The sequence below is a fragment of the Ixodes scapularis genome, unplaced genomic scaffold (assembly GCF_016920785.2).
Source record: "Ixodes scapularis isolate PalLabHiFi unplaced genomic scaffold, ASM1692078v2 PGA_scaffold9__187_contigs__length_104089568, whole genome shotgun sequence".
NCBI classification, from domain to species: Eukaryota; Metazoa; Arthropoda; class Arachnida; order Ixodida; family Ixodidae; genus Ixodes; species Ixodes scapularis.
Genome location: NW_024609884.1, coordinates 14,446,751 through 14,459,044, shown reverse-complemented (window position 1 = coordinate 14,459,044; position 12,294 = coordinate 14,446,751). Strand labels below are relative to the sequence as shown.

General features: G+C 47.3%; 1 protein-coding gene across 1 annotated transcript; it reads right to left on the bottom strand.

The window, feature by feature from the left end:
* Positions 1-7,669: 7,669 nt before the first annotated feature.
* LOC8035856 lies at positions 7,670-12,158 on the bottom strand. Its single transcript, XM_002411537.5, has 2 exons — positions 11,765-12,158; positions 7,670-9,612 (listed from the first exon to the last, which is right to left on the bottom strand). The coding sequence occupies exons 1-2, from the start codon at positions 11,925-11,927 to the stop codon at positions 9,317-9,319; spliced, it is 459 nt and encodes a 152-aa protein (XP_002411582.1). The 5' UTR covers positions 11,928-12,158; the 3' UTR covers positions 7,670-9,316.
* Positions 12,159-12,294: the final 136 nt, after the last annotated feature.

Genomic DNA, 12,294 nt, shown 5'->3' with positions numbered 1-12,294 from the left:
CCTCGATCTCCGCCTTATGACGTCATAAAAGTGTCATGTTGTCGCCGGTCGCGACCCTGCCGGCGTTTTAGTAGGAATGATGTCATGGCAGACGCCTGTTCTGCCTGTTCTTCTGCAGGTCACTCTCCAATGTTACAGTTCACGGAAGATTATGCAGTCAGATGTTGCGACGCCGTGACGACAGCGACACTCGTGTTTGTTTGTGCTTTTCGCCAGCATTTCTACAACCAACCGCCAGGGGAGTAGGAGGCGGACGCAACCTCTAAAATAAAATTCGAAATAAAGAGCCTTCTGTTAAATATAAGTAATAGAAGGATCAGGCTCTACAAAAATACGACCACCCTGGCAAAAGGTGTCCTCGGGCTTTCTCGAGGCCGTCGCTTCCACCGCTCGTGAAGACCACATGAGGGCGCCAGATTAACAGGGTACTGTAGCAGAGCCGTAAATACAGAGAGTTTGGCCATTCATTCGTAAGTGTAGGCGGCAAATGAGGAAACGCCATTGGCTGAAAGCGTGCTGGGCCGTTGGCTGGGCATGTTCCAGGGCGTCTGTGGCTAACCAGATACAGAGTGGAAAACAACGCACCCTCAAGACAGTCACTCAAGTCCACACACACAAAAACAGAAAGAGACAGTTACGCAGCGCTGCGTAAGTCTCTCTTTTTATTTTTTTTTATTTTTTGTGTGTGCTTGGACAAGAAATGATGAAAGAAGCACCGACCGAGCAGTCTGGTGGTATCTTACGCGCCATGGAATCGGAAAACACACGCCTTCTGTTGGAAATTGCTTTGAGGGTGTTCTCAGTGCTTGAGGAGCTAAACATATACCTACAAGGGCGTTCGTTGACAGTTCAGGGAATGCTCCAGGTGGTGGAGTCTGCTTGTCTGCCTAGAGCACTATATAGCTCCTACGGAGCAGAGTAGCGCAATCCTTTGAACCCCGTGTTTTGCCGACAACATGGCCGACAGAGCGGCTCGGCGCGAGTCACGTGGTACTCAGGGTTCCAGGAGGCGGCCCGCCCTATGGGAGAATACATGGAGATCGACATAACACGGCTGATTAAAAAACTAACGGCGAGTTCACATTTTTCAAAACTAGCCTGTCGTGAAGTTAGTAAAGCGCTAAACACTTTATCAAAGTTTTAATAATATCGGATGCGTGTGCAAATTTTGAGAAGGCAATTTCCAAGGCAATGGCGTTTGAAGCAGACGATTTTTGCTCGCAGCGGAGATGGGCCTTTCGGGTTGGCCGGAGCGGGTCACGTGAATGGTGTGACGTCGCCGTGTCGTCTGCTGCATGATGCCACTCAGGCAATTTTTAAAAAAAAGTTACGTCCTTGTATGGCACAAAACGTATCGCATATTATTCTAAAATGTTTCATTATTATGTCAAAAATGATTTCCATTCCGCACATCCCCACAAAACTGAAGAAACAACGATTTTCTCACGTTTACCATGCATTTCTGACCGCAGTTGGAACCTCCGGGCGTTCGGCGCTAGTCGCCGAGAGACGGCGTTCTAGATTGCGCTACTCTGCTCCGAAGGAGCTATATAGTGCTCTATGTCTGCCAAGCGCGAGTTGCGCCATCTGCGGTCTGAAGAAATTTCTTCAGACCGCAGAAATTCCTTCAGACTTCAGATCAGTTCATCCAACATTAATGTTGGATGAACTGATTGAACAGGTCGCCAAAGCTGCTGAGGATGACAGTAGCTGCGTTCGATTTACTTTACACCTCCTGCACCACTGCAGAAAAATGTGTAGTGCAGTCTACGTCCGGTATGTGTATACGACCGAAAGTGCGCAGCCGCGCCGCAACGCCGCCGCCGCCGCCTGCTTCGTCGCTCTGCGCCGCCGCCGGAGAATCCAGAGCCAGCACGCCGCCGCCGCGCAATAATTGCGGCGCGCCGCCGGCAAAGTGCTTTTTTTTTTTTTTTTTTTTTGGGGGGGGGGGGGGGGGGATGTGTGCGTAATATTGGTGTTTTTTTTTTTTGTTTTTTTTTTTTGTATGAGTTTTACGTACTATACTATGCATCAGAAATGAATAAATATGCTGGTTTCTGTATGCTTTTTCCTACTTTTACAAACGGAGACACGAAACGATTACAAAACGGACAGAAGAACAAGTCTCAAACACCTTGTCTAGTTATTTGAACAACGAACGCCGGCCTACGGATCCCCATGTGGCGGGTTCGAACCCCGGCCGAGGTGCCCGCAATCTGAGAGAGGCTTATTGCGGCGCCGTGTAAACCGAGCTTTCGGTTGCACGTCAGAAGATCCCCAGGTAGTCTAAATTAATCCTCAGTCCTCCGCAGGGGCGTGCCGGATGCCCGTCGTTGGTTCGGCACGCAAAACTCCCAAATTTGAAATTTGAATTCATATATATACCTCAAGCCCCTCACCACTAAAAAAGAAACACCTCCTCTTCACTAGGTCACCGAAAGCCGGACACGCAGACAGGTCCAAATGATTCAGAATTCAGACAGATCCAAATGATTCACGCCAACCAGCCAGCCTGACGACCTCGCTTAAGGGCTGACCAGCAGCATGCGATAACAGGCAACTTCAGCTCCAGCCTCCAGCAGAGCCCTTACTAATCTCGGAAAACCCCTTAGAGACACAAAAAACCCATCATTTCACTGTCCAATGCCAAAAGGACGGCACGCATGGTCTCCCTCAGAGCTCTCCTACCACTTTCTTTCTTTTTGTGCAAAACCTCGGTATCCCTGACAGTCATTACAGTCTACAACATCTGTAGCAATTTCCAAATTCTGAGCCTTATATTGTACTGCCCTTTTATGTTCCAAGAGCCTTTTACTTATGCAACGACCAGTTAGCCCAGCATAGGAGAACACACATCGCAACGGAATGTCGTACACCATTTCTAGCTTAAGTTACATTTGGGTTTTTTTATGTGTTTTCTGGCACCCCTGAGGACCACCCGAAAAGGGGTTTAACCTCGCTAATTTGAGCTTAGCTTTGAAAACTAAATTCAGACCGAACCTCTCTGCCACTGATATAAAGTTATGAGAGATTCCAAGGTAGTAGGGCACACACACAACATTCTTTACAACCGTTTCTTCGACAGGAGCCTGAATAAACGTTCTTAACACCTTGAGCACAACTCTAACCATCACACATCCTGGTGTAATTGTTAGAATGGTTGTGAACGAAAATGGATCTCGGCAGAAGATGTTGCCGGTTTTTATCCAGTACTTCGTGACAGGAGTGGAGCTGAGCAGTCCATTGTCACTCACAAACTCTGAGCAATATCGATTGAAATATTGAATCCGCATCGTGGGAGAAGGTGTGACGGGACAACTGTAGACATCAAGGGATAAGTCGGACCTGTGGATAAGGGTCAGGAGGTGGTGTGATGATAATCTAGTGAAGTTTCAGTCTGCCTCTGGGATTGATGTAGATAGTTTTATGAGCCTTATGGAGTTTTATTCAGAGTCCACTGTCGTAGATTTTGATGGTTCTCTTTATATTCAAAAAGAGGGAGTGTGTAGCGGGTCGTGAATTGCTTCAATGTTGTCAGAGATTTTTTTTTTTTTTTTTAGCGAGATTGATGTTCACGTTGACACAGTTGTGCGGTCCTTGTCGAGACCGTGCGGTCGCAACAGTCAAATCTACAATAACCGAATTCAGTACTTAGACCTCCTGTTGCACACGAAAGAGCTCCTGTGCTGGGGGTACGCCAAGGAATCAGCAAAGCCTCCTTTGGCAGTTGACAGCTAAAATAGTTAAGAGTGGTGTGATTGCGTCTGTGATGGAAAACGTCCGTAAAAAATCCCGTATGCCTTGGGTTGGAGAGGCAGTTGAGCTGCAAAAGACGCGTCTTTTGGATGCGGGGCATCATCAGGATGTAATTGTTAGAGTTGTGCTCAAGGTGCCAGGAAGGTTTAATCCGGCTCCCGTGGAAAAACCGGTTCTGAAAAATGTGTGTGTGCCTTACTACCATGGAATCTCTCATAACTTTATATCAGTGGCAAAAAGTTCGGTGTAAATTTAGTTTTCAAAGCTCAGCACAAATTAGAAAGGTTAACCTCCTTTCTGGTGGTCCTCAGGGGTGCCATAAAAAAAACATAAGAACCTGCAGATGTAACTTGTCAGGCAGGAGCGGTGTACGGGTAGGCGCTCTGCGTAAGGGTTTTTCACCTATCTGCCTAGCCCCGCACACCACCACATGTGCCCATTCCAGTATGTGCAAATAAAATTATTATTATTATTATTATTATTTCGTCGAAACTCGTTTCCTGGCATTACGTGTCGTGAACAACTTTTCATGGACACGTTTCACGTACACGCGTTTCGTCGACACGGTCGGTTCATCGACACTCGTTATGCGAATTGCACGCTGTAGGAACATGTCGTCACGCGTGTATCATTAGGGCTTTCAGTGACCTAGTGGAGTGTTTGTTTCTTGGTGGTGAGGGCGTTGACGTATATATAAGAGCGTTCGTTGTTCAAATAAACTATACACGTTTTCTCAAGAAAAAAACAACTTTTGCGCATTGTTCATACCCGACGCGAAGTCTTACGAGATTTGGTTGCCTGATTAAAAAGCGATGATTTGGAACGTGTACGTCTTGATAAAATAACATATATCTATTCTAGAGTCCGCCTATATATATATGATATATCTTAATTCTCCACATAAAGGTGGAAATTAGTAATGGTTCGCGAGGGGTCAGACTTTTTTTTTTTACTAGGGTTCTTGACGCCTTTTATTTATTTATTTTTTTTATTTTTATTTTTTTTTTTTTTTGCTTCGCGTCTTTGGTTATTATGGGAGTTCTTCAGCAGCTCGCCTGCGTTTTTACCCTTTTTTCAATGTAGAAGTAAAGTGTTATAATGGAATGAACGGTTTTGTAGACTGTAAAACGATTTAATGAAAACTTTGTTAAATAATTTGATACTCTTAAGAGGGCTATATTCGCGTCCGTTTTCGTTCCTGTCACTCGTGTTTCTAGGGGTCCCCCTTTCTCGTTCCCACGCCGGGATCCTGCAGCATCGAGGGTCAAAGTCCAGCTATCACATCCGGTCGAGGGGGAGGCTCTCCTTAGGGGTCTTCGCCGCCAGCATATTCGCTTACACACCCGAGCTCAAATTCTTTGCGTCCTTGCAAATGTTGTTTGTCGTGATCCTCGGTTATAGAGGATCTGCCGCGGTGGAAGGCGAGTCAGTTGCGTAGCGGTGATTCACTTGAAAGGTGGTTGTCTGGAAATAGTCTAGCCAATGGTCGATGTCGCCGGTGACGAATTCTTTCGCAGACATGGAAGGATTTTTTCGTCGGCGCGTTCGACATAGTTTCGGGAGCCAGCGAAACCCTTTTTTCGCGCCACGCCATCGCCAATCCGTCGACACGCCGCCGCCGGAGGTACAAACACCGGCGCGCCGCCACCGGTGATTTCCGACCGGCGCACAGGTCTGCCGTCAGCACCGTCAGGTACGAGAAAGAGAGCACGGAGCACCAGTGACCTTCCAGTTGAAGCTAGAGCCTATTTTCGAAAGGAGCGGCCATGCAAAGGAAAAAGAACATTTTTTTTAAACAGCTTAGATGGAAAAAGGATGTCATAAAACGATTTTACAACGAATAAAAAAAAATTTAGAGCTATATATAGTTGGCGCCGAGGGAGCCGCCGCTGGTCACGTGGCGGGCCCGCGCGCCGCCGCGCTACGTCGCCGCCGCGCTACGTCGCCGCCGCCTCAAAGTCGTGCTGCCGCCGCACGTTGTGCGAACGCCGCTTCAACGCGTTTCTCCACGCCGCCGTCGCCGCACAAGTTTGTCTGCTCCGGGGCGCCGCCGCCGTCGTCTGCTCGCGCTTTTTCAGGAGTCTCCTTTGGGCTCTAAAAGGTACCTATTAATCTTAGTTTTTTGTTATACTTCAAACAAAGATGAATAAGTTACTTTTCGACGCCATACGAAGCTTCCGAAAGAGCGCAAGCACCACGTGTTAAATAAGGGCCAGTCACGTGATGAATAAGGGCCACTTTTCCGCGGCGCCGGCGGGCGCCTACAAATTCGTATAGTGCCGTAAATAGAGCTCCGAATTTTTTTCTTCCTTGTAATATTGTTTTATGACATCCTTTTTCCATCTAAGCTCTTTAAAAAAAATTTTCCTTTGCATGCGTCCTTTAAATCTACCGCAGAAATCCGTTTGTACAGCGTTGGCCACAGATGGTGTTTTTCTGTTTTTTTTTTGGTGAAATTTGCAAAGAGCGAACTTACCTGAGGAAAAATTAAAGAAAAAGGCTTAGCTCCTGTGAAAATGCCGCTAAGTCACCGGTCTTCAAACAATACGGCGCCGTTTTACACGGTAGACAAGAGATGGCGCTAGCGGTCGCGACGCCAACTGCCGCCAATTAACGAGCATACGGCGCCGAGAGCCGGCGTCTTTAGCAGACTATCTTATCGACTCAAAAGCGGCGCGAGCTTTTCTGATATCAGTTGCCAATTCATTATCATCCTTACTAATAAAACATACTGCATAGACACATACCGAATTTTGCGGTCGATTTTAAGAGAAAGACCCAAAGATCATTCTACCTCGCTAAAAATAGTCCCTAGAAGAAAAAAACAAAAACAATGCAGGAGCATTATTGTTTCAGGAAAGCTTGTTCTTATTTGGCAAGAAAATAGTGGAAAACCCAAAACGTACAAGCCACAAGTAAAAGCCTCCTCGACAAGTTAAACATGGCGTGTGCGTGCAGTTCTTGTTTTTCTTGACAGCTAGAAATTTGTGGTTCGGACTCCGAAGCACGCAGTTACGGGCTAAAAGTGAACCCAGTGGCGCACTCGCGTTATACCACTGCGATAATCGTTGCAGCGAATTATCGCTTGCAATATAAATACGATGGAAAAGAATACGACATAGGTAACTTTCAGCATCTTCCGACTCGAAGTTCTTTCTACAAAGGTAAGCAAAGGTACCACCCAGACGGTTTTCAATTAATGATTGCTTTCATGATGCAACATGAATGCGCAAATTGCTAGTCGAATGCGGTTTAGAATTTTGCGGATGCAATAATCAAACTTGGCCAAAAAACAAAAATTACGAGTTGCGACACTAAACAGTAAACGCGGACCTATTTCTGCTCACATTGCAATCCTGACTAGATCAAAAGGATGCTATAAAAGAACAAAATATGGAACTCTCTCGCGGAAATGGAGCATGCTGGTAAAGTTACGGTGTTAGAGAATTACATAAATGAGGAGCACAGTACCCTGTCCTCGTCATTCATGTGATTCTCCTCAAACACCGTACAATATGCAAGGAAATATCCGAAATTCTAGTGTAGGAATTGCTGTCAATCAGAAAAAGGCAAAAAGCAGTATTGTTTGGTTTCTGTTGATACCTGAATTTCGGCAAAATTGCACGGACATATTATTTCTCAGAATTGAAGCCTCTTTCACAAATCATTTCATATAGACCAACACGCGGCTCTGACGTCACGCAGCTGCGGTGGCGCTGTCGACGGCACTGCGCATGCGCAGACGCTTCACACGAATCTGGTTTCTGCGCACGCGCAGAAACCAGATTCGTGTGAAGTGAAGCGTCTGCGCGGGCTTGTTTGTGAACAGCGTATCGGTCTATATTCTTAAATTTTAGAATCGGAAAAAAAAAAAAGGCACTGAGGAAGTTTATAAGCTGTCAAGAGACCCTCATGCTTTTCTATACATTTTATTGAAGTGCTCACAATAGCTGCATGATGTAACAATGCAACATAAATACATAGTCAATACAGTGCGCACCTCATTTTTTGCACAACAAGTATTATTTGCCTCTAAATGAAACTGATAAATTGTTCAACAAAAATAATGATTTGCTTACAGGTCATCAGTCACAACACTTATGAACCTACACCGAACACGAATTGGGCTTCACATAAACAAACATTAACCTCTGGTGTGATTGTTCTCACATACTTTTTAAGGACGACTCCCAAAACAGTGAACCTTTCTTAGTACACAACGAAGTTAAAAACTTATGTTTTTTCCTACAGTTTTGTTCCAGGGATATGAAAATAAGTAAACAATAGGCCTCCATGGGCCCATAACAAACAAAGGATGGGTAACAAAATGTGAATAGACACTGAAGAGGACACAAAACTGAATGTGTCAATCAGAAGTCACCTTAGTTAGAAACGTTGGCAGTGCACATCAAGATGAGGCTGCATTAAAGCATAATATATAAAGTAAATAAAAAAGACCAAAGCAACTCTAGGCTAAGTTTCAGCCTCAACAATGCTCCTAGCAATGTAAGGCGACTGGTTCGATAGGCTTGCAGTGCACAAAGTTTTGCATCAAAAAGCAGGTTACTTGTCGGCATCATCTACTGCTTGGGGGCATATTCATTTTGGGATTATCCTCCAGGCAAGCCTTTCTCCTTCTCTGAAATTCCCTTACAAAAAAGAAAATAAAAATCATGAGCACGAGTAAAAAATGCCCAAACAACAAAACGAGTGCTCATTAGCAATATGCGTCCAAGTGAAAGCGGACAGCAGTGCTGCGAATCACACTGAAAAGAATCCCTGAGGAATCTCAGTAGGTGAAAAGAGGGGCATCAAAAAACTCCAGCACCACTGAAATCTCAGCAGTGTACTGCATACTTCTCACACAAGTTATAAATATACCTGCAGTGCTGTTTGAATAATTATTCTTATATGTTCAAAAAAAACTTTGGAGCAACAGATTTGTATTCGACTTGACTTTAAATCTCGACAAATGTCCTTTTCGAGTAATGCCCTCCAGCTGTGGAGCACCACCCTGCCACATGAAGTTGTAAATCAGCGATCGGAGGAACCTCCAATGACTATGCCAACAATATACACGAGAAAAGAGATTATCTGATGGCAGAGCTGTCTGCCAACAACGCAACTCCCATCCCCAATATTTTCTGTATCTTTGCATCCCAACAACCAGATTCAGGTACTCTGACCAGTTTACAGTCTGAAAGAATCCACGACATTTTCAAAAGCCGAAACCAATCAGCTCCACAAAAGAAAATGCACCAAGACGAATGAGAAAAAGGACGAGAAGCTCGCCAGAAACAACCACATCCGACTAGGATGGAGGGAGCCACCAACCAACCCACGACGACAACAGGAAGGTACACCCAAAGCGCAGCCCAATTCTCTCGGCAGCCCAAGGAAACGAGAGAGGACAGACAACAAAGCAGCCCCGACAACGTTTCACCCGCGCATTGCACCCTGGGGCAGTATTGCGGAAAACACAAAACAGACTTCTCGATTTTTGTTGCGCTATGGACGGCGGGTGCAAGCCAGAGCGCCAGCTGCGGGATGGGCAGGTTGCTTAGGCACTGCCGCCGGCACCCTTCAGGAAGTTGCTCAAGAAGCTCTTGATGGCATTGGTGACGAGAGACTTGACCATGGCGTTCTCGGTGAGGAGCTTCATCAGGGCGCCGGGGTCCTTAAAGTCCCCAAAGTTTTTCAGGGTGTTCTGGATGGTGTCGGCCAGGTTGTCCTTCTCCTTCTCCGGGAGCTCGCGGATGACGTCAGCAGCGGGGCGCGTCTCGGCAGCGCTCTCCTTGCCACCAGACTCCTTGGCGCCATCCTTGGAGTCCTTGGAGCCACCCCCGAACATGCTGCCTGCAAGCAAGGAGGAGAGCATGAGGGACACCCCACTCAGCTGAGGAGTCGAGGACGCTTGATATGCAGCAGGAACCCGACGTGAACCAGCTTTAATTTTATAAAACCATCTTCATAGAATAAAGAATCAAAGCAGAGTAGAAAGCAGACTATACACAAATCATGTATGCATGAAAACTGGTGCTACTGCAGCTTAATCCGTAAGAGAAATTGCACAATCGTGCACCCACACAAAAACTGAAGACATATAGGAATGGGATAAGACAAACATTTTCCAAGAAGCAACATTTATTTGAAACTGAGTGAACTGAAGTCTCCAATTCAGTTTTTAATGCCCAGTCAGCGAATAAGTGTGGGGCGAATCGTATTCATGCTCTATGTGACCCAAAGATAATTGATACAGCGGCGGTGTTCTTCAGCGAAATCAGGAGTAACGAAAAGAAACAATCCTTGCCACTCATGGAGTGAAAAGATCTACGTTCTTAACCCGTGAATGTTAATGAGGGCTACGACAAGTGGCTATAACCTTTGGCACTAGATGGAAACGGGACAGATGGCACATTTAAAAAAAAAAACCATTTTACTGAAATGCTTCAGTCCCAGCTTTTGATTAACTTCATTTGTTTACCTCCCACATGTAATCTTTCCTACATTTCTGGCCAGCAAAATCGCACCTCATAAAATTCAACACTATCCCTCAGAAAAAAATACAAATTGTTGCCGGCAAAGTCGTAGGGCCGGCGACGCCCAGGTGACATCGCAGAGTTGCCCGTGAGGCATGGCCGCCCTTCGCGAGAACCCATCTTCCGGGAATGAAGAAGGAAGGCGGCAGAAATCTTGCCATCCGGGCGACGTCCCGCATGCCAAAGACGCGACGTAGCCGAACGCTACTCCGCCATGCGCACGATGACGTCACCCCGGCAGTGGCTGGCCAGGTTGCGCAACTGCGCGACTTTAGAGGCTTTTTCTGGAAGCGGCTGTGTCACGCAGCGTCCCCGCGGCTCAAGGCAACAACGCCTCTCAAGGCCACCGTTGTCTTCCTCCCTTTTTTTTCTTTTTTTCAAGTTTAGGAACGTGCTGCGCGTGCTGCTGGGGCCGACGATGGGTGCAATGGGATGCTGCAACGTGATGCGCAATACTAAAGTCTGAATCACCGTAATGGGGCGACTAAAGCGACGAAAATGGCCGGAACTCGGTTATGCAACAACTGCCGCAAGGCAAGGTTCCGGCAAGACAGGCTCAGTAAAAACCACTAACTTCACTCCAAATGCGGGAGAAAAAAAAAGAAAAAAGGTGCAACCACGTGGTGATGACCGCGCCCCAGACTGGCATCCCGATTACGTCTCGTGTGCGCACGTGGCAATATATCCGGCCCAGAGTACGCAATGAGAGCAGTGGTACGGAACAATTCCAACGGCACGCGCGCTGAGGCGACAATCCAATTAACAGCGGCTAGACAGACAGGATGACGGACAGCTGCCTAAAAGTGACAAAGGCGGCAGCTGTCAAGTCGTAACAGCGGAACGGAGCTACGACACTCGTCGTCCTAATGCGGGGCCACGGAGCACAAAAAGTGCTCCCGTGGCCCCGGCGCACATATAACGCGATGGCGTCGGAAGGGGCATCATAGCGCCACATCGCGATCCTCGCTAAACTTTCGTAGACTCCGCGAGAAGCTGCACGGTTAAATCGTCAAACCGAGGCAAACCGCGAAGGAAAGCATCCGAGTGCGCGTGTGACGTTCGACACGAACCAGCGCTTCTTCGCCAACTGAAGCGGGGGGCCGCTTAGGGCGTGTCCCGTCCCGAACATGCCCGATCGAGAGTCCGGATCATCGACTGATAATCGGATCGACCCGCTGAACTACGCCCGAGATTACAACGAGCACGAATCGTTTCCGAGTGGCACATAGATTCGAACGACCAAACCAAAGCAACACGTAATCAAGGGTTCCAAGGTCACAGCGCGTTATCCGAAACATTCTTACTACGCCGTGCGCCGAAGGCGTGCAGCGTAAATAAACTCTTCAAAAGTGTCGATAATTTGTAACTAATTGCTTTACACAAGATAGGAAACGCGTAGAAGATAGCAAGAAGGGAGACCAAAAGCACACACACACACCGTGCACCGGCACAAAACAGAGGATACGTACCGAAGCCGCCGAGTTTGTTGAGCACCTTGGATCCTGCGCTCTTGGCGAGGTTCTTCTTGGAGTCGTCGTCGCCCGAAACGGCTACTTTAATGTTTTCGTCCGTGCATAACTGGCAAAGGATGTCCTCCAACTCCTTCGTGCTCAGTTTGTCGAGGTGAGCCATGGCTACTGGATATTGGCGTCAAAAGGGATGCGTTCACGTCCCGGCTGTGCGACAGGGGCCTAACGACAGCTACCGCGCGCCAGACAGAGGAGAGGAGTGAGTGGCGAGCAGAAGCCAGAGGCAACGCGCGGGCCCAGGGGGAGAGGAGGTTCGCCAATCAATTGTCCTTGACACAAAAACTGCGCCAATGCGGCAGCAGAGGCGCCTGCCAGGGGCCCCCGGAAAAAGCTCGCTGGGCCAGCGCGGCTCGCCTGCTTTTTTCCTTTGCTTTTTAATACTCGGGCCGCGGGCAGAGAGCGCAGAAGTCGCTCCAACATTCGAAAACATTATTTACACGTGAAAATACGGATTATTAGAATAGAAGTTT

Excerpts from the sequence above, each read along its gene's own strand:
- LOC8035856 (XM_002411537.5), bottom strand. The coding sequence starts at position 11,927 with ATGGCTCACCTCGACAAACTGAGCACGAAGGAGTTGGAGGACATCCTT. Across the intron at positions 9,613-11,764 it reads CAACAAACTCGGCGGCTTCG|GCAGCATGTTCGGGGGTGGC; the intron begins GTACGTATCCTC and ends CCTTGCTTGCAG.